This window comes from Salvia miltiorrhiza, chromosome 1 (assembly GCF_028751815.1).
Source record: "Salvia miltiorrhiza cultivar Shanhuang (shh) chromosome 1, IMPLAD_Smil_shh, whole genome shotgun sequence".
NCBI lineage: Eukaryota > Viridiplantae > Streptophyta > Magnoliopsida > Lamiales > Lamiaceae > Salvia > Salvia miltiorrhiza.
The window spans coordinates 1069108-1094281 of NC_080387.1; the positions used below are offsets into that span (position 1 = coordinate 1069108).

A 25174-nucleotide genomic window follows, 5' to 3' on the forward strand; every position below is an offset into this window, starting at 1 on the left:
TATTACTCCCTCCGTTCTACTCCAAATGTCTCCTTTCTTTTGGGTACGGAGATTAAGAAATGTATATAAAGTAGATAAAATGGATATAAAGTAGATAAAGTGGGTTAGTGGAAATTGTTTAAATATTAAGTATAGAGAGAATGTGTATTGCCAAAAAAGGAAATGAGACATTTGGAGTGGGACAACCAAAATAGAAAATGAGACATTTAGAGTGGAATGGATGGAGTATTATTATACAATGCTCATTAAGTTGATTTATCGTTATATACATTATTTTAAATCAAATACTTATATTTAAATTAACACTTCATCCGCCTACGATATCGTTTCCACTTTGTGGACGATACAAGTTATAAAAAGTGGTGAATAATAGTCCATAATAGTGGGTATTATTGTTAGCGGAGTTTGAATCTCACTATTGTGTTTTTTTGGGGTGGGTCCCACTATTGTTGTAAGTGGAGTTTGTGAACCTCATTGCTATAAATGAAAGTGAAAATGATATTTTGAACATACCAAAATGTCGAAAGTGAAATTGATATCGTGGACGGAGGGCGTATAATTTTTTCGTTACCAATTAATCTAATTCATAGATAATGACACTTTGCTATTTTCACATAATTTAAAAATTTTAAAAATAAGTAAATATATCGAAGCCCGTGCATCGCACGGGAGGCTGTACTAGTGAGAAATAATCACAAGTTATCATTGATTTTTATATGTTGTTTGGACTGGGCAGTTGGGTTGGCCCCATTTAATTTTTGGAGGGCCATGTTAAAAAAGGTTGCTATACTTAATAAACGAAAAACAAAACTTAACTAAAAAAATAAGCTGCGGGTGCCAGGCTCAGAAGTGATTGAATAAGAGCATCCACAGCGATCAGGTGTTTTTTAGCCCCGGGTTGCACCGGCAAAACTGGCGCATCGTGCACTGGAGTGTTGTGGCTGTGGGCCCCCAGTACGTCCGCTCGCCTCGGGTTGAAGGGGGAGATTTGGCTATTGCGTGAGTTTCACGCGCGCTATTTTGAAAAAAAAAAATTGAAGTTTCAAATTTTTAAATTTTGCATTACCGTTGGATCCCTTTTTTTGTGCCATCACCGTTGCAAATGCAACGGATAGTTTAGAATTTTTTTTTCTTTTTCTTTTTTTTAATATCTATATATACCCCTGTAGTGATCCGCTCTTTTATGTTATTTAAATATGGTATCACGATAATTAATATCGCATCTTTCAGTAAATAGAACCCAGTTGCCAGTTATATATGAATCCAGTTTATGATCCTGATTTTTTTTTTATCAGAGACGAAGTTATTATTTTAGCCTTATGCTTTGTGTCGCGTGAGTAAATCGCGATGAGGATTATTGAGCTATTCAATAATTATTATTTCCAAGTTATAACTGACTTAGCGAAGTCATGTTATTTATTAATCGAGAAACAGAAGCAGTTATATTTTATTAGTGCTACTAGAAGTCGAGGAATTATTCCGACTGCAAAGCAGATTAAATCTACAGATTTAATTTAAGTTATATCACAGTTTATCAAGTTATCAGGCAAGGAAAAAGATATCAAGCAGATACAGAAATGCGATGATTGAAAATCGAAGCCAGTATTTTATTTACAGTTCACAAATTACAGTCTAGTTCCCAGCTTGGGGAAAATCGTTTAGTATATTACAAAGGATTAGACTCTACGTGGCCCACTTACTGCCTTTCACTCAAGTGTGGGCACATTAGTCAAAGAGAGAGAAAAAGGTAAAAGTAGAATGCAGAAGGAAGAGCCGACCACCCTCTGCACCTCATCTCTTCAAGCCGCCTCCAATGGCTGCAATGTTCCCTCAAACCTCAACTTCCAGCCACCCTACCTCCGTTCATTTCACTAGCATCTCAAGTATGCGTTTGCCCTGCTCTGAATCGAAAGACGGCGTGATGACGGAGCTTCTGTTGACGTCGAAACTAGGGCGCAGGGGCAGCTGACGCTGATCAGATCATGGCCGAGAGAGAGAGCGGCCGGCACCAGCGCTCGGAGCAGCAATCACTCGACAGGGGCGATTTTCCCTTTCCTGAAATCTAGGGCTTGGCGTCGGAGAGGGATATGAGGACGATAGTTAGACGACGACCGCCCGCCGGATTCCAGATGAAGGTGCGACAGTGGCGATGATTTCCAGATTTTAGGGCTCGATTAGGTTCCACTGTGGGAGAGAGAGGACAGCACCAGGGCTGAGACGCGTAGGCAGACGACGCCGGCCGAAGCAAACGACGGCTGAACAGCCGAGGAAGAGGAAGGGCCGATCGATTTTGAGAGATGGCCGAGCGTAAGCTTTGAAGAAGAAGGACGAGCGGCCTTGAGTTTGAGATTAGAGAGAGAGACCGAGAGTGGTTGTGGAAGAAAGGAATTTGGGCTTTCCCCTTTTAATTTTCGGGCTTGAATTTTTAATGGCTTGGGCTTCACATCTAAATTCGAATTGGGCCTTTATCTTTATTATTTGGGCCGAATTATTTGAGCTTGGGTTTGTTTTATTCTAAAGGAATTGAGCTTCCAATTTTAATTGATTGGGCTTTCATTTAAATTCGAACTGGGCCAGTCTTTTATTTAATTGGCCCTTCTCATTATTTCTATTGAGCTTGATTTATTTAAGGAGTTGGGCTGATGCATATTTTATGATGGGCTATTATTCTAATCCCATTTATATTTCATTGGGCCGATTTAATTCATCATTTGGGCCGATTAAATTGCCTATTGGACTAAGATTTATTCTTTCCAGCCCACATTAATTACTATTATCACTTGGGCTGAAGTTACTTCTTTAGTTAAGCCTTACAGTATCTGTTTTGATGAAGCCCAATTATTTTTCAGTGAGTGGGCCGATTCTTATTCAATAAATGAACCGCCCAGTTTTATTAATTATTGATTTTGAATTTCAGACTTTAAAGCGAGCTATCATTGTTTATTTCATTAAAGCCACTTGTTTATTTAATTAATTGGCTACTCTCTTTTGAGCCTATTAATTATTTGAGGTTACGTTAGCAATGATGTTTCTATCGAAAAGCCCGATAATTTCTACGAGGTCACACCTCGATTAAAGCCGAGTTAGTTCTTTTAATTCGATCGGGTACAAAGACGAGATTTATTTCACAACTAGAATATTCCGATGAGGAAGGAAGAATCACAGCTTTTTTCGACTGCGTTAGACGAGAATTAGCTAAATCTATTAACGAGGATTAATAGTAGAATTCCCGATTATCGCTCAGAAGATTAGATCATGCATACGAGATTCATGCATAGTTAAATTACTGTCACGATCGGACCTAATTATTGATAATTAAGCCGGGAAAACCGTGACTAAGGGAGGGAGATTAGAAGTGGGGTAGAAAGGGGGATAACCAGACATGGAAGGATCGTAAATCGTTGTTAACAAAATGAATAGTTATAATGTAACGGAGGTTTAGTCATATTGACTCAAATCAACTAGTAAGTTCGAATAACTCCCACTTAGCCAAAATAACATAAGACTTCTGAGTACGCAGCGGAATAAGGGTTCTGATTACATGTATGTAGACATGTATCCCCAGAGTTCATTAATACATAGAAATAAGACAAAAGGGTTCCACTCGTCACTTCATCACCACCGGCAGCTGCTCAACCTGCACATTTAGAAATATATGTAGGGCTGAGTACAAAAGTACTCAGTGGGCACGTATGCCTAAGTATAAAAATACATGCTTCAAAACGGTAAATTATCATGCCATCATAAACAGTACAACAAGGGAGTTTTTAGCTAAAAAGGCCCAAGCTTACTAAATTCATTTGTGATTCTTAAAGTTCGTCTGCAGACTAAGTTCTCATAATCTATCATATCTGAAGCTGCGTGCCGGAGAGATGGCCACCTCTCACGGTCACTTGTGTACACTAGCCCTGGCAGGATAGCTATCAACTGCTCAGGACCCGAATTCGATTACATAATAACTGGCAAAGCCACATCAGATAGATATCATACTGAAATTGTCGCAGCCCGCCCTAGCTAGGGATTAGGGGTGTAAGTGAGTCGAGCTAGCTCGCGAGTTACTCGGGCTCGGCTCGAAAATTACTCGAAATCGACTCGATGTTAGTCGAGTCGAGCTCGAGCTCGAGCTACTCGATTAGGTTTCGAGCCCGAGTTCGAGTTTCTTAATACTCGACTCGTTAGGCTCGCGAGCCTAATCGAGCTCAAACAATTATATATATAATATATTATATGTAAGCCCAAAATTAAATATATTTTTGAGCCCACAAAATGGCCCAACTCCTAAGCCCATTAGAACCCTACCCAACTTGTGAATTTGAATTACACAACAAACCCTAGCAGCCTAACTCCCTCCCAAACTCAGCTCGCAGCAGCCAGCAGCCACCCCAATCTATCCTCTCTCTCTCGGTTGCCGGCGACCGGCGACACGCACTCCGGCGCGACGGCACACTCCGACACGACGGCGGCTCATCTTTCCAGCGAAGATCCGACGATCTTAACAGCAGCAGCAGTGAAGATCCGACGATCTTAACAGCAGCAGCAGTGCAGCAGTGCCACCACCGTTCACCGGGCACCGACTGCTTCCCAGCTCGGCGCGACAATAGCAGCGACACCAACGGCTCTCCCCTCCTCGGCGCGACAGCAGCAGTGCAGCACGATCTGCCATTTAAGGTTCTATTTTCTCTGAAATCTTGTTGAAATCTTGTTGTCTATGAAATATTGCATAAAAGTCTTGCTGGGTAATTGTTCTTGATTTTGAGTGCTGACTGCTGCGTGAAATTCCCCTAATTTTTGTGGGTTGTTTGAATGCTGACTGCTGCGTGAGATTGTTGGAATGAAGAGGATTAATTTTGTGGGTTGTTTGAATGCTGACTGCTGCGTGAGATTGTTGGAATGAAGAGGATTAATGGGAATGGGGAAAATGAAGAATTGGGTTTAGCTGAGAATAGAGCTGTAAATTTCGAACAAGTTATTAGGAACATCAGAACATGAACCTTTTTGCTAATGTAGTCCCTGATGATCTTGATGGCTCAAGTTTTGGTGGTGTTGAGGGCTCCAATATATGGGATTACGACCTAAATTTTGATACGTTTTTTAAATTCTGACTCAGAATGTTCATCTTTAAATCTGACTTAGAATGTTCATCTTTTTGCAAGGTTTATCTTTAGATCCCAAAGGTTTATCTTTAAATTCTGACTCAGAATGTTCTTTTTTATTTTATTTCAGTTGATAATGGCATCCTCTCCTCCCGAAGTCTCCTCAACAATGCCCAATGCAGTAACATCTCAAAACTCCATTGACAATCAGCTTTCAACGGATGATCATATTGTTACAAATTCATCATCAAATGCCAATGACAATACTGACATTGAAGGTGGAAGTGGAGATGGTGAAACAGGTGGAAGTGGAGATGGTGAAACAAGAGCAGAAGATGATTTGAGCTTTCAGCCGAAGAAAAGACAAAAGACATCAAAAGTTTGGTTGGAGTATAATGTAATTGATGACGTGAATAAAGCCGAGTGCAAGCATTGCAGATCTAGACTATCTATTTTGAAGAGCAAGAGTACTACCCACCTCTCAAGACACTTGGCTTGTTGTTTGAAGCGAAAGCTACATCAGAAGCAACAACAAAAGATTTCACTGGAGCCTATCAATGAAAATAGTGTTTCCATGGCTTCCATTGCTCTCACGGATGGAAAATTTGACATGAGAAAAATGAGGGAGGCAATTGCTCATTGGATACTCATGCACGAGCATCCATTTACTATTGTTGAAGAGGAAGGGTTTAATATGATGCAGAAACGTGCAGCATTGGAATGGGAAAAGGTATCACGCAATACAATCAAGAAAGATTGTACTCAAGTGTATGATATTGAGAGGAAGAAGCTGATGGCACAACTAAAGAGCATCAACAAGATTAGTGTGACTACCGATTTGTGGAGATCAACGAATCAGAAGATCGAATACATGGTACTTACTGGACATTTTGTTGACTCTTGCTGGAAATTGCAAAAAAGAATTCTTAGTTTTGTTCATCTGCCACCTCCTCATCGTGGTGTTGAGATAGCGGATAATCTTTACAAGTGTATGAAGGATTGGGGTATTGAGAATAAGGTGTTCACCATTTCAGTCGACAATGCTTCAAACAACGATGTGGCAATTCGCATATTGGCGGACACTTTCTCAAGAAACAAGAAGTTGCTATGTGGAGGTAAACTATTCCATGTGCGGTGTTGTGCACACATCTTGAACCTTATGGTTCAAGATGGACTTTCGAGGATTGCTTACATTATTGAAGACATACATGAAAGTGTGCTTTTCATCAATTATAATGAGGCAAGACTTCGGGCATTTTCTGAAATTGTGCAGCAGTTACAACTACCACATCGGAAGCTTGTTCTCGAGTGCAAAACAAGATGGAATTCCACATATGAAATGCTGTCAACTGCCATCAAGTTCAAAGAGGTGTTTCCAAGATACCAAGACCGAGAGCCGCGATATACTTGTTGTCCAAGCAATGAAGACTGGGTGAAAGTTGAAAAGGTGTGTACCATATTGCAAGTATTTGATTCAGCCACTCGTATCATATCTGGGAGTGAGTATCCAACATCAAATCTGTTTCTGAATGAAGTTTATCGAATCAAAGTGTTGTTGGATAAGATTCATAAGGATGAAACTGAAGAACCCTTTATTCTTGACATGGTTGGAGCTATGAAGAGTAAATTTGACAAATATTGGGGAGAGTGCAACTTGTTGATGGCTATTGCTGCTATTTTAGATCCGAGGTGTAAGATGACGGTCATTGAGTATTGTTTTCCCAAGATGTATTCCAAAGAAGAAGCTCGTGAAAAAATCAAGAAAGTGAGGGATGCATTATTTGAGCTGTATGATGAATATGTGGCAGACATGTATTCTGATATTTCTACACAAAGTGGGCAAATTATTGACAATACCAATCGCACAAGTGGAGTTCAAGAAGCTTCGGGTTGGTCCGAGTTCATTCAACATGTGAAATCTGCTCAAACTAGTAAGCCACAACAGTCAGAGTTGAGCAACTACTTGGAAGAGGGATGTCATATTTGTGAAGATATGTCAACTCCATTTGATGCTTTAGAATGGTGGAGAACGAGTGCATTGAAGTATCGTATATTATCTAAAATGGCTCGTGATATATTAGCTATTCCCGTATCAACTGTGGCATCAGAAGCTACTTTTAGCGCAGGGGGTCGAGTTATTGATACATATCGAGCCTCATTGAATGCCGATACAGTGCAAACATTAATTTGTGGAGGAGATTGGTGTCGTAGTCTTCATGGTGTGAAGAGAAAGAACAAAGTAAGCTATGTTCTTACTATTTTATGGTTTCTTAAATTTATTTTAACTTAAATTGATTGTCTTATTTTATGTTACAGAGTGAGAAGAAACCTTTGGAGATTATGCTACCCACTTCTTGAAAGTAAGATATATGTTCGTTTTTATGGAGATTTCAATATCTCTTGTTGGTTTGCTTCTCCACTGTTTTGGGAAATTCATACAGTTGAATAATATCTCTTATATTATTGGTTTGCTTCTTACTGTTTTATAGTTGAATTGCTAATATTTCTCTATGTATGTAGTTTGTAATCTGTTGATGTGATCAAGTATACTGACAAAGAGTATGAGAAGCATTTGACTGATCATGTAAGTAATGTGGAGTTCGATTTTCAAAGTTAGTCTTGCTTTTATCATACATATCTAATTAATAACTTGATTTTTTATTTAGACTCTATGTTGATCACCTTAGGTTTGGGATTAGACTCTAATTTGAGAATATCTAGCTTGTCTTAAAATCATACGACAATGATTCTTAGTTGGATTTGGATGTTTTAGTCCATAAGTTTCTTAGATTTATCTGCTGGTGGTTATATACACTTATCCATTTAAAAAGTAGTTATTTGCTTTGTTTTTGTTTCATGTATCTGGAAGGGGTCTTCTTCATATGTCTTGTTATTTGTTAATTGATGTTCTTTATATTTTTTTTTGTATGCAGCCCTTAACACGGTGTTCGACTGTTGGTATTGGAGAGACGACTTCATGTTGTAGGCTTGTGGCACTATCTATAAGAAGAAGCTGCAAATTTATGTTTTTATGTTGTATTTCGTATTTTCATTCAAGACTTGTTAGTTGTTACTTTTTTATGTTATATTTCATATTTTCATTCTAGACTTCTTATATGCAACCTTTTTCATGCTTTCGTAATGGAATGATTTGTAATGTTATTCAATTTGGTAAAGCATGTATGAGACGAGCTTAAACGAGCTCGAGCTCGAGCTCAAACTCGAGCAAGAATCAACAATCGAGCTTAACCGAGTCGAGCTCGAGCTTACAAATATGGCAACGAGTCGAGCTCGAGCTCAGAAAAATCAAGCTCGGCCGAGTCGAGCTCGAGCTCGAGCTTCATGAAAACAGGCGAGTTCGAGTTTGAGCATAGCGATACTCGACTCGACTCGGCTCATTTACACCCCTACTAGGGATAGCTAGGCCGAGTGATCCACGACTAGGGACGGGGTTAAAGAAGAAGGGGAAGAAAGGGGCATCATTTATAACCGTAAAACTTACTCATTTTAATAAGACTCGTCATTATTACTCATTAATGCAAAATAAAACAGTCTAAAGAAAGACAACGTAAGACTCAGTTTAAGCATTTAAGAAAGATGACATAAAACTTAATAAGACGTTAATCAAGTTATTACATCAACAAGAACCATTCTCTCAAACTTAAAGTACGACATGATATAACATGGTACCAAAAGTACTCTGCAGCGGAAAAGTAGCTAGACATATGCATGAAGACATATTCAAGACAGGTTACATATTTATTAACAACCCCGTAACTCCGCTCATTGCAGCACCATCATCACATAAGCTCAACCTGCACATTTTTAGAAAAACATATGCAGGGCTGAGTACAAAAGCACTCAGTGAACACATGCCAAAACATCACATCTCATGCTTTATAAAGCTATAAATTGTCATTGCCATACTTTAATCCAAGCATAAGGGATTTATCTAAAGCCTTATGTTTGTTAAACTCATTTTCGTTTCTCAAAGTTGACTGGCCAGTCTATGTTTTCAAGTAAGTACCATATCTGTTAACTCATGTACTGAGAGGGAGGCCTCCCTCTGCAGCACTGCAATCGGCCAACCTGGAAGCTGACTCACGATCACTGTGAACACTAATTCTACCTCGCGTAGAACCGATATCATTATGCTCAGACAGATAGATAACATACTAAAATCTCAAATATTTGGCAATGCAATAACTTCAAAATATATTCAGTTCATGCTTTGAAAGGAAAATAAAACATCAATGCATTTAACATCCATTTAGTCATACATCAATACATCATACATCAATACATCATACATCAATACATCATATATCATACATCATACATCATATATCAAACGCATAAACATCTTGATTTTAGCGTAGAAAATCCCACCTCGGTGCGTCTCTGCAAACAGGTAACATCACTCTCTCCCTCTCAAGTCGTCACTTCCCAAACGGACCTTCATTGTTATGAAGAATCGATGAGAAGAAAGATCATCAAACAGAAAACTCACTAATTAAACTCACATAGGAAAAATAAACTTAACATCTTAACTCAACTGCCCTGCCAGCACTGACTTGGCAGCCATAGCTGACCTCACGGCAGAGCTAACTCGGTAGGGCTGAAACTCACTCTGCAGAGCTGACTCGCAGCCAGAGCTGAACTCAAGAGCTAGAGCTAACTCAACAGTCAGAGCTGACTCGCCTGCCAGAGCTGACCTCCAGAGCTGACTTTGGCAGCCACAGCTGACTTCCAGAGCTAACTTGCCAGAGCTGACTTTGGTTAGCCAGAGCTGACTTTCCAGAGCTAACTCGCCAGAGCTGACTTTGGCAGCCAGAGCTGACTTTCCAGAGCTAACTCGCCAGAGCTGACTTTGGCAGCCAGAGCTGACTTCCAGAGCTAACTCAACATCCAGAACTGACTCGCCAGAGCTGACTCTACATCCAGAGCTGACTCGCCAGAGCTGACTTGCCAGAGCTGACTCAACATCCAGAGCTGACTCGCCAGAGCTGACTTCAACAGCCAGAGCTGACTTGCCAGAGCTGGCTCAACCCGACAAAGCTAAACTTCGATAGTCAGAGCTGAACTCAACAGCACTTCAACTGCCAGAACTGACTCACCCGGCAGAGCTGAATCCACACGTCAGAGCTGGATTCCGCCGCCAGAGCTGACTAGCTCGGCAGAGCTGGAATTCACGCACCAACTCTAAAAGTTCAACACTCACCACTCATGCTCAACAAACAAAGGGTTCTCATACTTCTCTCTCAATCTAACACTCCTCAAAACTTTAAACTTAACCTATCATGCTCAACTTCCAACTTAGAACACAAAACTCAAGAAAACCTTAACATACATTTCTAAGTTCACGCAAAGTACAGCCATCTCTACAACCTACAACTTAACATGCTTGGTAAAAACAATATTAACAAAGAACAAACCTAGCATGCTCCTAAAACACATTCACAAGTTACATCGATTAACAAAAATCGAAGAACGAGTGACGACGACGAAGAACACAGACGGCTGCCCTCATGGGTTCCATGGCTAGGGTTCGAACCATCCTTAACTCCTTCATTAAACATGCTCGACATCTACCCAAGAACAACATACTAAAAACTCACGACGATCCATCGTCGTTTCAAAATAAAGTCGAGAATCGACGTTTTTTGACGACGACGAAAATCGAAAAGAAAACCGTCAAAACCTAGGTAGAGATGTTACCTACGTAGATACGTGCTCGACTCGGTGCTCAAATCGGAGCTCAAAAGCTTCACTTAAGCTTCAATGGTGGTAGTGTGTGTTCTTGGTGTTTGTGTGTGTGTGCGTGAAAGTGATAGCTGTGGGGCTGACCCACAGCCGCCTTATATAGATGGGGGAAGCTTTGGGCGGTTGGGGGGGTGGTTAAGGAAGGGTATGCCTAGATATTTAGGATAATAATCCCACTTAGTCGTTAAATATCTCGTTTTAACGACTAACTATTCGTACTCTTCGTTACTCGCCCTCTCAACTCCCACTCACTTTCATCACACTCGTAATTCCATATAAATATAGAAAACGTAAGCTCGTTCTCGAAATTCTGATAAACGAGCTCGGTTCATTTATCGAGAAATTCCGATTTACTATTCACTCGTCGTCCAAAAATAAAAACTTTCGTAGTTGGATTCGTATCGAAAAACTAAGAATATTTCTCAACGACGTGCACGTAAGATTTTTGAAAGTCGACAAAAAGACAAAATAGCAGTATTTACTATTCATCGTCAAAAAGTCTAAATTTCAAAAACGTTTAAACGGACTCAGATTTCAATTCCAAGTTCATCGTTCTTATTCAAATAATTATCTCTAATTACTCAAATACTCGAACTCAATTACGGATATAAAATCCCACATCATTCTCACATTATCAAACGAACTTCTCAACATCACTTCATCAAAAATAATAACTAGAAACTTCATATAACACATCACATCATTACACAAAGTATATCAAACAAGGGATCAAACCCCTAATCACTCGAACTTAAGCACTTAAACATGTCATCGGAAGCCCGGGTATTACATACTCTCCCCCTTAAACAAAATTTCATCCCGAAATTTACATCTCCTGAAAAAGTTCCGGGTATTTCTCCCGCATCTTGTTTTCAAGTTCCCACGTCGCTTCCTCGTAACCGTGGTGTCTCCATTGGACCTTAACCAATGCAATTGATTTGCTTCTCAATTGTTGGATCTTACGATCTAGAATTATCTCGGGACTTTCTTCATAGCTTAAGTCTGGTTCTAAGACCATTTCCTCTTGGTAGACCACATGCTTTGGGTCGAAAACATATCTCCTCAATTGTGATACGTGGAACACATTATGCACATTTCCAAAGCTAGGCGGCAAAGCCAACCTATATGCTACTGGACCTATCTTTTCCAAGATCTCATAGGGGCCGATAAATCTGGGTCTAAGCTTTCCTTTTACCCCAAATCTATTTATCCCTTTCGAGGGTGAAACCTTCAAGAAAACCTTGTCTCTTATCTCGAAATGTAACTCCGTGCGGCGGGTATCTGCGTAAGATTTCTGTCTATCTTGCGCTTCTTTGATCCTCTACCTTATCTTTCGGACAATCTCAATCATCTCTGCGACTGTGTCCGGTCCTAACACTCTCCTCTCACCAACTTCATCCCAGTAAAGTGGTGATCTACACTTCTTTCCATAAAGAGCTTCATACGGAGCCATACCAATAGTCGCCTGGTAACTGTTGTTATAGGCAAACTCTATTAGTGGCAAAACCTTCTCCCAATGTACTCCTCTATCAAGGATAGTAGTTCTTATCATATCTTCTAACGTCTGGATAGTCCTTTTTGACTGTCCATCAGTTTGGGGATGAAAGGCTGTGCTAAAATTCAACCTTGTACCCAACTCTTTCTGTAAACTCATCCAAAAACGTGACGTAAATTTGGAATCTCTATCTGAGGTGATCGACACCGGTACTCCATGAAATCTTATAACCTCGCGGACGTACAAATGTGCTAACTTATCTGATCCATACGTGATTGAAATCGGTATGGAGTGTGCAGATTTCGTTAGTCGATCTACAATCACCCAAATCGCTGTATTTCCTCTCTGACTTTTGGGTAAAGCTGTCACAAAATCCATCGCTATGTGATCCCATTTCCATTCGGGAATCTCCAACGGGTTTAACTTCTCATAGGGTCGTTGGTGTAATGCTTTCACTTGCTGACAAGCTAAGCATCGCTCTACAAACGAAGCTATGTCTCGTTTCATTCCGTCCCACCAAAATCCCTTTTTCAAATCCTGGTACATCTTTGTACCTCCAGGGTGAGCGGTGTAAGGTGTGTCATGAGCTTCACTCATGATCTTATCCTTAAGCTCCTCATCGTGGGGGATGCATATTCTTCCCTCAAACAAGATAGCATTATCTGACGCTTCTTGGTAATTCTTGGGATCTCCTGTCCTTATCCTCTCTCGTAACTTTTCCATTTTCTCGTCCTTTCTTTGTGCTTCAACCACCATTTTCCTCAAACTAGGCATCGTCGCAACGATACTCGCTCTTGTTTCTGGTGGTTCTATCACATCTATCCTCATCTTGTCAAAGTCCTTTATAAGCTCATCCTCCCTCGTGAGAAGACATCCTAACTTTGACGAGACTTTTCGGCTCAATGCGTCGGCTACTACATTGGCCTTTTCGGGGTGATAGTTAATGCCGCAGTCATAATCCTTCACTAATTCGAGCCATCTCCTCTGCCTCATGTTAAGATCCTTCTGCTCGAAAAGTATTTCAAACTTTTGTGGTCCGTGAAAATCTCACATCTAACTCCGTAGAGATGATGCCTCCAAATTTTCAGGGCATGCACAACGGCTGCAAGTTCTAATGTGTTGGATAATTTATCTCGTGGGGTCTAAGTTGTCGTGATGCATAGGCTATAACTCTTCCTTCTTGCATCAAAACACATCCTAGCCCATTCTTTGACGCATCTGTGTAGATGGTATACTCTTTATCCATTTCTGGGACTGTCAGCACTGGTGCTGTAGTCAACCTCCTCTTGAGTTCTTGAAAACTCTCTTCGCACTCCTCTGTCCAATTGTACTTAGCTTCTTTTCTAAGTAATTGGATCATCGGTCTTGTTATCGTGGAAAATCCTTCGATAAACCTCCGATAGTAACCTGCTAAGCCTAAGAAGCTGTGAATCTCGTTAGGCGTAGTTGGTGATCTCCACTCATGTACGGCTTGTACCTTGGCGGGGTCAACCGTAATCCCTTCGGATGAAACAATATGTCCTAGAAACGTTACTTCGTTCAACCAAAATTCACACTTGGTGAATTTGGCGAAAAGCTTCTCAGCTCTAAGCGTTTCCAACACTACTCTCAGATGTTGTTGGTGCTCTTGCTCATTCTTCGAATAGATGAGTATGTCATCTATGAAGACTAGGACAAATTTATCCAGGTATTGATGAAACACTCGATTCATGAGATCCATGAATACTGTTGGTGCGTTCATCAAACTGAATGGCATAACTATGAACTCTTAGTGTCCATATCTCGTTCGAAAAGCTGTCTTAGGTATATCTTCCTGTCGAATCTTCAACTGGTGATAACCCGATCTCAAGTCAACTTTCGAGAAAATGCTCGCTCCTCTTAATTGATCAAACAAGTCGTCTATCCTTGGTAAAGGATATTTGTTCTTGAGTGTCAATTTATTCAGCTCGCGATAATCTATGCACATTCTCAATGTGCCATCCTTCTTTTTGACAAAAAAGACTGGTGCTCCCCACGGGGATACACTAGGTCGGATAAAACCCAACTCGAGCAGTTCTTGTAAATGAATCTTCAACTCTTGTAGCTCTTTAGGTGCCATTCTGTAGGGTGCCTTCGACACTGGTGCTGAACCAGGTTCTAAGTCGATAGTAAACTCCAACTGTCTCGTTGGTGGCAATCCTGGTAACACCTCGGGAAATACATCTCCATATTCCCTTACCACTGCTACATCCTCTAAGCTTTTACTTGATTCTACTTCATCATTCAAGTAAACTAGGTAAGCTTGGGCTCCTTTCTTCTTTACCAACTTCGACGCTTGAAGTGCCGAAACGATTGGGACTCTCTTACTTCTATCTATGCCATGAAAGCACATCGGTTCCTTCCCAGGTGGCTGGAAAGTTATCTTCCTCTTCTTACAGTCAATCGTGGCAAAGTTCTCTGCTAACCAATCCATTCCTAGAATAATGTCTACGTCCCACATAGGCATTAAGTGCAAGGTTCTTGCTTTCATCCTTAGTGATCCTAACTTAAGCTCTACGTTAGAAATCACGTGAGAAACTGTAGTAGCTTTTCCTACAGGAGTAATTACTCTCAGTTCGGGTGTAGCTAGTTTTGGTTCTAGTTTGAAGGTATCTACGCATGCTTGAGCAATAAAAGAATGCGAAGCTCCTGTATCAAACAAAACTATAACTGGTACATCCAAAATCTTGCCCATACCTGTCAGGTTTCCCTAATTTTTCTCGGGCTGTTTCTGATTGAGCGCAAAGGCTCTCTGATGCTGTGGCGGTTGTGGTAGTTGCTGCTGCTGCTGCTGTTTCTGTGGACCTTGCGGCTGACGTTGTTGTTGGGGCGGTTGCGGGTACCCCATAATGGCTCTCAAGGGCTGAGCCGAACTCTGATCAGGCTTCCCTCTTGCCATTCCTTGTTGTTTACTCGGGCAGTGCGACGAGTAATGACCAGCTTGTCCACAGTTGTAGCAAACATTAGATCCAGCTTTGCAAACCCCCAAGTGCATCTTGTTGCACTTGGCACACGGCGGCGTCCTCGGTTGTCCTGACGACTGTCCAGGGTATTTCTGTTTACCCTGTTGTTGTTGGCCTTGTCCTTGCCACAACGTTCTGTTGCCCTGTCCTCTGTCCTCCCATTTTCTCTTTCCAATCTGTGCTGGAGGCGCAGTCTGTTGTCCTCCAGGCATTTTTGTCTCAGTTAACGGCGGTGCAGGTGCTTGCAGTGCTTTCTCTGGCTGCATAGCCAACTCCATATCTAAGGCTCGATTCAAAGCCTCAGTGTATGGCAGTGTGGCCTGACTTGCCAACACTACCCTAATGTCCTGCCTCAAACCGGCGCAGAAAAGCTCAGACATCTTCTCATCAGTGTCCACTTTCTGTGGAGCAAAACGTGATAAATCACAGAATTCTCGGTCATATTCTGAAACCGATTTCTTCCCTTGCCTCAAACTCCCAAATTCAGCCTCTCGCTGCTTGCGATAACTCCTCGGTACGTACTTCTCAAAAAGTGTAGCCTTAAATTGTTCCCAGGTGTAGTTCTCTATTTGCTCGGGTGTCAGGGTCTTCTGACGTGCTTCCCACCAGTAATCGGCTGATCCGGTTAGTTGGAAGGACATGCACAACATCCTTTCCTGATCATTACACCTGAGGAATTTAAAGATCCTCTCCAAAGCTCTAACCCAATCTTCCGCCTCTTGTGGACTTCCAGTCCCACTAAATCCGGGTGGATTTTGTCGAAGAAAAAGTTCTTCGATTCTTCTCTCGGGTTGTGGTGGTGGCGGGGGAGTATCTTCCCGCCTATCATCAAAATTACGCCTTTGGTTGCATCTCGGAGGCATTCTGTATTAACATAAGATAATTCTCACATCATACACCTTTCTAAGCTTCGCCGAAACTAAACTCAACTCAAGGAAACAATCATGTTCACTCAACATTCATACAAGAAAGAAAGATTATCAATGCTAACAAAAGACCACTATGGCCAACCATATATATATATATATATATATAATAAGATTGCCTCATTAGAGGACTTACACAAAAATACCATAGTACTTATTATGATGTCGCTCTAAGCTAACATCATAAATAGTACTATGTCTCGGCATGGACCTCATACGGTCACTCCTACCGGCGACTCATCTAGTTGCTACTCTAGCATCCTAGGAACATCTATCTATATGGCATCTATAGGGCAATATATACACATGCCTATCGAAGCATGTCAAAAACATCAAGTACTAGCATCTCCCATCTATATATACATCACTACATAAAGGAAACTACGGCCAGGGCGTACTGCCCACACTCTCGCAATCCTCATCGGCTCTAGCCTCGTCCTCATCATCGACTACAGCCTCTATCGGATCCTCCATCGGCTCCTCCTCGTCCTCATCCTCGGCTATAGCCTCTATCGGATCCTCCATCGGCTCCTCCTCGTCCTCCGCCTCAACCTTAACCTCTATCGGATCCTCCCCAAAGACAGACTCGATGGCTACTAATCTCTCCTGGAGCTCCCGGTGTGAAAGGCATCCCGTCAGTAGATCCGCGTAGAGAATCTGAGTGTCTGTGACGAATCCCATCTCGTGCGGGTCCAGTGGCTCAAGACGGCACGTCCCAACTGGAACCTGCTGCTCTGGGTCATCCTCGGCAGACCTCTGAACTCCTGCGGGGCGAGATCCTCCTGCCTCGCACTGGTCCTGGTGACTAACTCTGGGAACAGCGGGAATAGTAGGTGAGGGTACACAATATGGAGATAGAGTATAGTACGGAGATCGTGGCCTGTCAACCGAACTAGGCGATCGTATAGCCTGAGGGGCTGGAGCTGGCACTGACTCGTCGTGGTATGACCCAAACTCAGGCGGCTCAATCGCAAAAGCTCAGGCCAAATCAAACGGCCTCTCGTGCGGTCCAATAGGGGAAACTCCCCAAGCCAGAAACTGATGGCTCAACACGACCACGAAACCAGTGAAGTCTCCGTAGAGATCAAAGGCCTGCCCCACACGGTAGATGTAATGGGGGGCCATAGCTCCTGCCCATCTCTGCCACTCGTCCGGCAGCAAACTGACTAGGCGCATGATGCCATCAAGACCAGTAACCCCTGCTCGAAGGCTGGCCTCTAGCCACAGTCTGTGGTAGTGCGCCAGGAACTCTGCCAACGTGTCTCGGTGGCAGATGCCGTACGTCTCGTACTCATGCCTGACCTGTACTGGGGTCGATCTCATGGTCGTCCACTTTCGCGCGGTGCGGATAATCCTAGCCATCCTATAAGAAAAACTTAAAGGTGACTCGAAGAACTAACTCGGCTCAACTCAGGAAACATAAACAAGCACAACATAACTCAAACAAACAAGTACTTAAAAGCAAAAAGCTAAATCTCTCAAGCTTAAGCTCTAAGTTCTCATTTCATCCCTCTACTTAGTAGAAAATCTCTCTAAACAATGATATTAGATTCCTGTATCTAAATCATCGTGACTCATCTCAACTGCTCAAACAATTCACATCACAAAAACGTCACATCATACATCACTTCATAATTCATGCAACATAATAACTCGTTATTAATCATGTTGTCATACTCAAACTCAAGCTATGCATTTTCAAAGTATAGCATCATAACTCATCATATAATATCAACATCATGCTCAAAGTATAACATCACAACTCAACATATAACTTCAACATCATGCTCTTCAAAATTTAATAACGATTAAACTTTGAAATTTTACATACCTCGTTGAGCTTGGTGTGATGGTGCGCTGAGCTCACGGTTGTTAATAATTATTAGCCTAGTGACTCATTCTATACTCAACTCAAGACTTCTAATTCAGAGCTTTAACCTACAAGCCAAAGCTCTGATACCACTCTGTCGCAGCCCGCCCTAGCTAGGGATAGCTAGGCCGAGTGATCCATGACTAGGGACGGGGTTAAAGAAGAAGGAGAAGAAAGGGGCGTCATTTATAACCGTAAAACTTACTCATTTTAATAAGACTCGTCATTATTACTCATTAATGCAAAATAAAACAGTCTAATGAAAGACAACGTAAGACTCAGTTTAAGCATTTAAGAAAGATGACATAAAACTTAATAAGACGTTAATCAAGTTATTACATCAACAAGAACCATTCTCTCAAACTTAAAGTACGACATGATATAACATGGTACCAAAAGTACTCTGCAGCGGAAAAGTAGCTAGACATATGTATGAAGACATATTCTAGACAGGTTACATATTTATTAACAACCCCGTAACTCCGCTCATTGCAGCACCATCATCACATCAGCTCAACCTGCACATTTTTAGAAAAACATATGCAGGGCTGAGTACAAAAGCACTCAGTGAACACATGCCAAAACATCACATCTCATGCTTTATAAAGCTATAAATTGTCATTGCCATACTTTAATCCAAGCATAAGGGATTTATCTAAAGCCTTATGTTTGCTAAACTCATTTTCGTTTCTCAAAGTTGACTGGCCAATCTATGTTTTCAAGTAAGTACCATATCTGTTAACTCATGTACTGAGAGAGAGGCCTCCCTCTGCAGCACTGCAATCGGCCAACCTGGAAGCTGACTCACGATCATTGTGTACACTAATTCTACCTCGCGTAGAACCGATATCATTATGCTCAGACGGATAGATAACATACTAAAATCTCAAATATTTGGCAATGCAATAACTTCGAAATATATTCAGTTCATGCTTTGAAAGGAAAATAAAACATCAATGCATTTAACATCCATTTAGTCATACATCATACATCATACATCATACATCAATACATCAAACATCAATACATCATACATCAATACATCATATATCATACATCATACATCATATATCAAACGCATAAACATCTTGATTTTAGCGTAGAAAAGCCCACCTCGTTGCGTCTCTGCAAACAGGTAACGTCACTCTCTCCCTCTCAAGTCGTCACTTCCCAAACGGACCTTCATTGTTATGAAGAATCGATGAGAAGAAAGATCATCAAACAGAAAACTCACTAATTAAACTCACATAGGAAAAATAAACTTAACACCTTAACTCAACTGCCCTGCCAGCGCTGACTTGGCAGCCAGAGCTGACCTCACGGTAGAGCTAACTCGGCAGGGCTGAAACTCACTCAGCAGAGCTGACTCGGCAGAGCTGACTCGTAGCCAGAGCTGAACTCAAGAGCCAGAGCTGACTCAACAGTCAGAGCTGACTCGTCTGCCAGAGCTGACCTCCAGAGCTGACTTCCAGAGCTAACTTGCCAGAGCTGACTTTGGTCAGCCAGAGCTGACTTTCCAGAGCTAACTCGCCAGAGCTGACTTTGGCAGCCAGAGCTGACTTTCCAGAGCTAACTCGCCAGAGCTGACTTTGGCAGCCAGAGCTGACTTTCCAGAGCTAACTCGCCAGAGCTGACTTTGGTCAGCCAGAGCTGACTTCCAGAGCTAACTCGCCAGAGCTGACTTCCAGAGCTAACTCAACATCCAAAACTGACTCGCCAGAGCTGACTTCAACAGCCAGAGCTGACTCTACATCCAGAGCTGACTTCAATAGCCAGAGCTGACTCAACATCCAGAGCTGACTTGCCAGAGCTGGCTCAACCCGATAGAGCTAAACTTCGATATTCAGAGCTGAACTCAATAGCACTTCAACTGCCAGAGCTGACTCGCCCGGCAGAGCTGAATCCACACGTCAGAGTTGGATTCCGCCGCCAGAGCTGACTAGCTCGGCAGAGCTGGAATTCACGCACCAACTCTAAAAGTTCAACACTCACCACTCATGCTCAACAAACAAAGGGTTCTCATGCTTCTCTCTCAATCTAACACTCCTCAAAACTTTAAACTTAACCTATCATGCTCAACTTCCAACTTAGAACACAAAACTCAAGAAAACCTTAACATACATTGCTAAGTTCACGCAAAGTACAGCCATCTCTACAACCTACAACTTAACATGCTTGGTAAAAACAATATTAACAAAGAACAAACCTAGCATGCTCCTAAAACACATTCACAAGTTACATCGATTAACAAAAATCGAAGAACGAGTGACGACGACGAAGAACACGGACGGCTGCTAGGGTTCGAACCATCCTTAACTCCTTCATTAAACATGCTCGACATCTACCCAAGAACAACATACTAAAAACTCACGACGATCCATTGTCGTTTCAAAATAAAGTCGAGAATCGACGTTTTTCGACGACGACGAAAATCGAAAAGAAAACCGTCAAAACGTAGGTAGAGATGTTACCTACGTAGATACGTGCTCGAAAAGGTGCTCGGCACTCGACTCGGTGCTCAAAAGCTTCACTTAAGCTTCAATGGTGGTAGTGTGTGTTCTTGGTGTTTGTGTGTGTGTGCGTGAAAGTGATGGCTGTGGGGCTGACCCACAGCCGCCTTATATAGAGGGGGGAAGCTTTGGGCGGTTGGGGGGGGGGGGGTGGTTAAGGAAGGGTAGACATTTAGGATATTAATCCCACTTAGTCGTTAAATATCTCGTTTTAACGACTAACTACTCGTACTCTTCGTTACTCGCCCTCTCGACTCCCACTCACTTTCATCACACTCGTAATTCCATATAAATATAGAAAACGTAAACTCGTTCTCGAAATTCTGATAAACGAGCTCGGTTCGTTTATCGAGAAATTCTAATTTACTATTCACTCGTCGTCCAAAAATAAAAACTTTCGTCGTTGGATTCGTATCGAAAAACTAAGAATATTTCTCGACGACGTGCACGTAAGATTTTTGAAAGTCGACAAAAAGACGAAATAGCAGTGTTTACTATTCATCGTTAAAAAGTCTAAATTTCAAAAACGTTTAAACGGATTTTAATTCCGAGTTCATCGTTCTTATTCAAATAATTATCTCTAATTACTCAAATACTCGAACTCAATTACGGATGTAAAATCCCACATCATTCTCACATTATCAAACGAACATCTCAACATCACTTCATCAAAAATAATAACTAGAAACTTCATATAACACATCACATAATTACACAAAATATTTCAAACAAGGGATCAAACCCCTAATCACTCGAACTTAAGCACTTAAAGATGTCATCGGAAGCCCGGGTATTACAGAAATTGAAACATTTTATGGCAAGACAATACGTGAAATAACTTCAATTCAAAGATTTTGTCATGAAATAACTTGTTCAACTGTAATATGAAACTCATTTGGTATATATGAAAGTAATGCCCACCTGATAGCAACTCTTGCTGTGGTGTAGCGGCTCTTAATCTAGTTATTGCTCTCGCGCTTGACCTTTATTGCGAGAAATTTAAATAAGGTATTGCTCGAACAAAATCCTCAAATAATGAGAATGCAAAATTAACTATGCATGACTCTCTTATGCATGAATTATTACTCGGGACTAATAATCGAGGATATTCTAATGTTAATCTTGGCTATCAGATTAGTAAAACTAATTAAGTCTCGCTTCATGAAGTCGAATAACTAACTAAAATTAATCCGCTCATCTTAGGGTGTTCTAACCCACTTGATAATTAAATAAATCTCGCGCTATTTAATCGATAAAAAGGGAATAGCTAAATCGACTCGTTTCCTTAGTGGTCTCGTAATAATACACCCATAATTAGAAATAATCGGATCGAATTAATCAATAATCGAGGCTAATCATTAATCGAGCTTAAATAAATATGGAAGAAATAATAATAGTAGTAATAATTCAATAATTAAAAGGCCCAAACATAAGGCAGCCTAATAATTAGATAAGTAAAAGTGGGCTTGAATAAATAAATAATGGCAGCCCACTATTATTTACATCTGCAGCCCAAATAAAAATAATAAATGGCTCGAGTGAATGAATCAGATAATTGGACTGAATAATTAAATAAATCTGGCTCAATCAATAAAAGAATAATTAATCCACAATGAACCAATTAAGGGCAACTCATATAATTAAAATGAATTTGGCCCAACTGTATTAAAACAGTAGCCCATTTACTGAATAAAATAGTTGGGCTCAATAAATCAAATACAATGGCCCAGTAAAATAATTAAGGAGGAGGCCCAGAACCATTTAAACACAAGCCCAATCTATCAAAAGGTAAAGGCCCAACCCTTCCTTATCTCTCCCACTCGGTCTCTCTCTCTCTTCTCAACAGACGCCCCTCTCTCTCTCTTTCTCCCTCTCGCTCCGCCTCCAGCCGGCTCCGGCGCGGCCGTGCTGGCCGAGGCCGTCGATCCTCGGCCGCTTCTTCCCCTCATGAATCCCTTTCTTCCAAATCGATAGAGACAACGAAAGCCCTAGATTTCCTTTTTCGAAATCGAATCTGCCTCCGCCGCCGCCACCATGCAACCTGTTGTTAGTTGGCCCAAATTTGGCCCAACAAGCCCATGCCCTATCCTCCTTATTTTGGCAGCCCTCCCATTTCTCCCTTCCAGTCAAAAATTAGTGCCCTTTTGGGGCTGTGACCCCTGCGCTTCTTCTCCCCCATGAACCTCTTCACCTTCCTTCTCTAGATCCTTCTATGGTAGGCTATTTAAAGAGCCCTTGGTCTGTGGCTGTAATGTGGACGAAAATTGCTTAGTGTTCTTCCTTTGTGTGGAGGTGCTACCGGTGAAGGTGTAAGGCTTGTTGGCCGATTGTGGTGCCGGCGAGAGCAACGTCCCCTTTGTGATTCTTCGTGGCTTAGTGTGTGCGTGATCGAGAGGAAGAGAGCTGTACCTGAGCCGAGAAGATCGACGCCCCTTGTTCCTCTCTTTGTGTATTTTTCCTTGCAGGTTGTCGAGGCTGCTGCTACCTTGTTGCTGCGCCGCTGTGCAACTGCTGTTTTGCGGCTTTGTAGCTGCGCTGTGGCTGCCCAAAGTCGAAGGAAGCCTTCAACAACGACGACGAGGGTCGATACTCAACAGTGGTATCAGAGCCACGGTTGACCTCGTCGTCGCATTGGTAAGTCGGGGTCCTGACCTTAGGATCCCGCTCTGGTAAAGCGGCTTAAACCTCTCTTGTTTTTCTATTTCTAGTTGCTGCCATCTGGTGCAGTTTAGGCTTGGTGCTTATCTGCTGGTAGATATCTAGGATTCGTGTGTCGAATTCTGTTTTCTGATTTAATTATTTTTTTCGCTGTTACTATTCACGTGAATTGTGATTTCGTGAATAGTGTTTTGGTCTCTTATTTTTATTTCCGCTGTAAACTCTGTGGTTGTCAATCTTTGTGAGTCTTTGTGATTTTTTGCTTCGTGTTGCGATGTCTTCTTTGGCAAATTATGGTTTAGCTCCTTTTAATGGTAAAACGGACTTCGGTTTTTGGCAGCAGAAAATGGAATGTATTTTAATTCAACAAAATGTTTATCAAGTAATTGATGATTCGTATGATGAAGATGTTGATGAGAAAAAGAAAACTCAATTGAATCGTCTTGCCTTGTCTGCTATTGTTCTCAACTTGTCTGAGTGTGTTCTTAGAAAAGTAGGGAGAATGACTTCTGCTAAAGATCTATGGTCTAAGTTAGAGGAGTTGTACACTGGAACCTCGTTGCCGTCTAAGATATTTTTGATTGAAAGGTTTTTCCGTTTCAAACTTGATTTGAATAAGAAAATTGATGAAAATGTTGATGAATTCACTAAGTTAGTTCAAGATATAAAACTGACGGGTGATAAACATATTGATGAGTATGCTCCGTATGCTCTTTTAAATGCTATTCCTGACTCTTACAGTGATGTTAAATCTGCTATTAAGTATGGTAGAGATAATGTGACGCTTGACACTGTTGTGAGTGCTTTAAAGAATAAGGAATTAGATTTAAATTCTAATATTTGTGTTCAAGAACCGGACAAAGTCATGCATGTTAGGGGTGAAAAGAGATTTAATGATAAGTCTAATCATAGATATAAGCCTAGGAAGTGCTATAACTGTGGTGAAACTGGTCACTATATTAAGGATTGTCCTCACCCTAAGAAAAAACAAGATGTAGAGCATGCTAATGTAATTGGTAATGAAACCAATAGTGATGTGTTCTAAGGTGGAGCTCTTTCTTAATGCCTTAGTGTTGTTCTTTGTGATTGTTTAGGCTTTGTGGCTTTGTGAGACTTCGTTGGTTAGTGCCTTAATGACTATGTGAGTCTTTGTGGCTTAGTGTCTTTGTGATTGATTAGTAGCTTTGTGTCTATGTGGCTTTGTGAGTTTTACTTTGTGATGACCGTTTGTGTCGCATGTTATCTTCGTGATCATGTGTACTTTGTGATCTGTGCTTGCTCTTTGTGGCCCTTTGTGCTAGACTAACTTTGTGTTAGTGTGCTTCGTGCTTGGTGGTTGTCTTTCTCTTGTTTGTGTTTTACAGGAATTGACTTGGTTAGTTTACCCGTTGACCTTTGTGGTCTTATGTTTCCCTGTTATTTCTTTGTGATTTAACAGGGGGCTCGGCGATGATGATTATGGTACAGCTTCCTCTTTGATGCACACAATACCGTGATTGGGCCAAAGGTGGAGATATTGTTAGTTGGCCCAAATTTGGCCCAACAAGCCCATGCCCTATCCTCCTTATTTTGGCAGCCCTCCCATTTCCCCCTTCCAGTCGAAAATTAGTGCCCTTTTGGGGCTGTGACCCCTGCGCTTCTTCTCCCCCATAAACCTCTTCACCTTCCTTCTCTAGATCCTTCTATGGTATGCTATTTAAAGAGCCCTTGGTCTGTGGCTGTAATGTGGACGAAAATTGCTTAGTGTTCTTCATTTGTGTGGAGGTGCTACCGGTGAAGGTGTAAGGCTTGTTGGCCGATTGTGGTGCCGGCGAGAGCAACGTCCCCTTTGTGATTCTTCGTGGCTTAGTGTGTGCGTGATCGAGAGGAAGAGAGCTG

The 25174-nt window shown here is 41.5% G+C and overlaps 1 protein-coding gene and 1 long non-coding RNA gene across 3 annotated transcripts; one reads left to right on the plus strand and one right to left on the minus strand.

The window, feature by feature from the left end:
- Positions 1 to 3385: 3385 nt before the first annotated feature.
- On the minus strand, positions 3386 to 22483 carry LOC131007212 (uncharacterized). Its single transcript, XR_009095970.1, has 2 exons — positions 21560 to 22483; positions 3386 to 3637 (listed from the first exon to the last, which is right to left on the minus strand). It is a non-coding gene; the product is annotated as an uncharacterized LOC131007212 (long non-coding RNA).
- On the plus strand, positions 4401 to 8208 carry LOC131007211 (zinc finger BED domain-containing protein RICESLEEPER 1-like). Of its 2 annotated transcripts, XM_057934366.1 has the most exons (3): positions 5212 to 7332; positions 7410 to 7453; positions 8027 to 8208. In XM_057934366.1, the coding sequence occupies exons 1-2, from the start codon at positions 5230 to 5232 to the stop codon at positions 7449 to 7451; spliced, it is 2145 nt and encodes a 714-aa protein (XP_057790349.1). In that variant the 5' UTR covers positions 5212 to 5229; the 3' UTR covers positions 7452 to 7453; positions 8027 to 8208. The 2 variants fall into 2 exon arrangements, 1 of the variants encoding a protein (XP_057790349.1); XR_009095969.1 differs by lacking the exons at positions 5212 to 7332; positions 7410 to 7453 and adding an exon at positions 4401 to 4668.
- Positions 22484 to 25174: the final 2691 nt, after the last annotated feature.

Bases quoted from the DNA above. Each gene is read 5' to 3' on its own strand.
- LOC131007211 (XM_057934366.1), top strand. From the start codon at position 5,230: ATGGCATCCTCTCCTCCCGAAGTCTCCTCAACAATGCCCAATGCAGTA. The intron at 7,333-7,409 runs GTAAGCTATGTT...TTTATGTTACAG, and splicing joins GTGTGAAGAGAAAGAACAAA to AGTGAGAAGAAACCTTTGGA.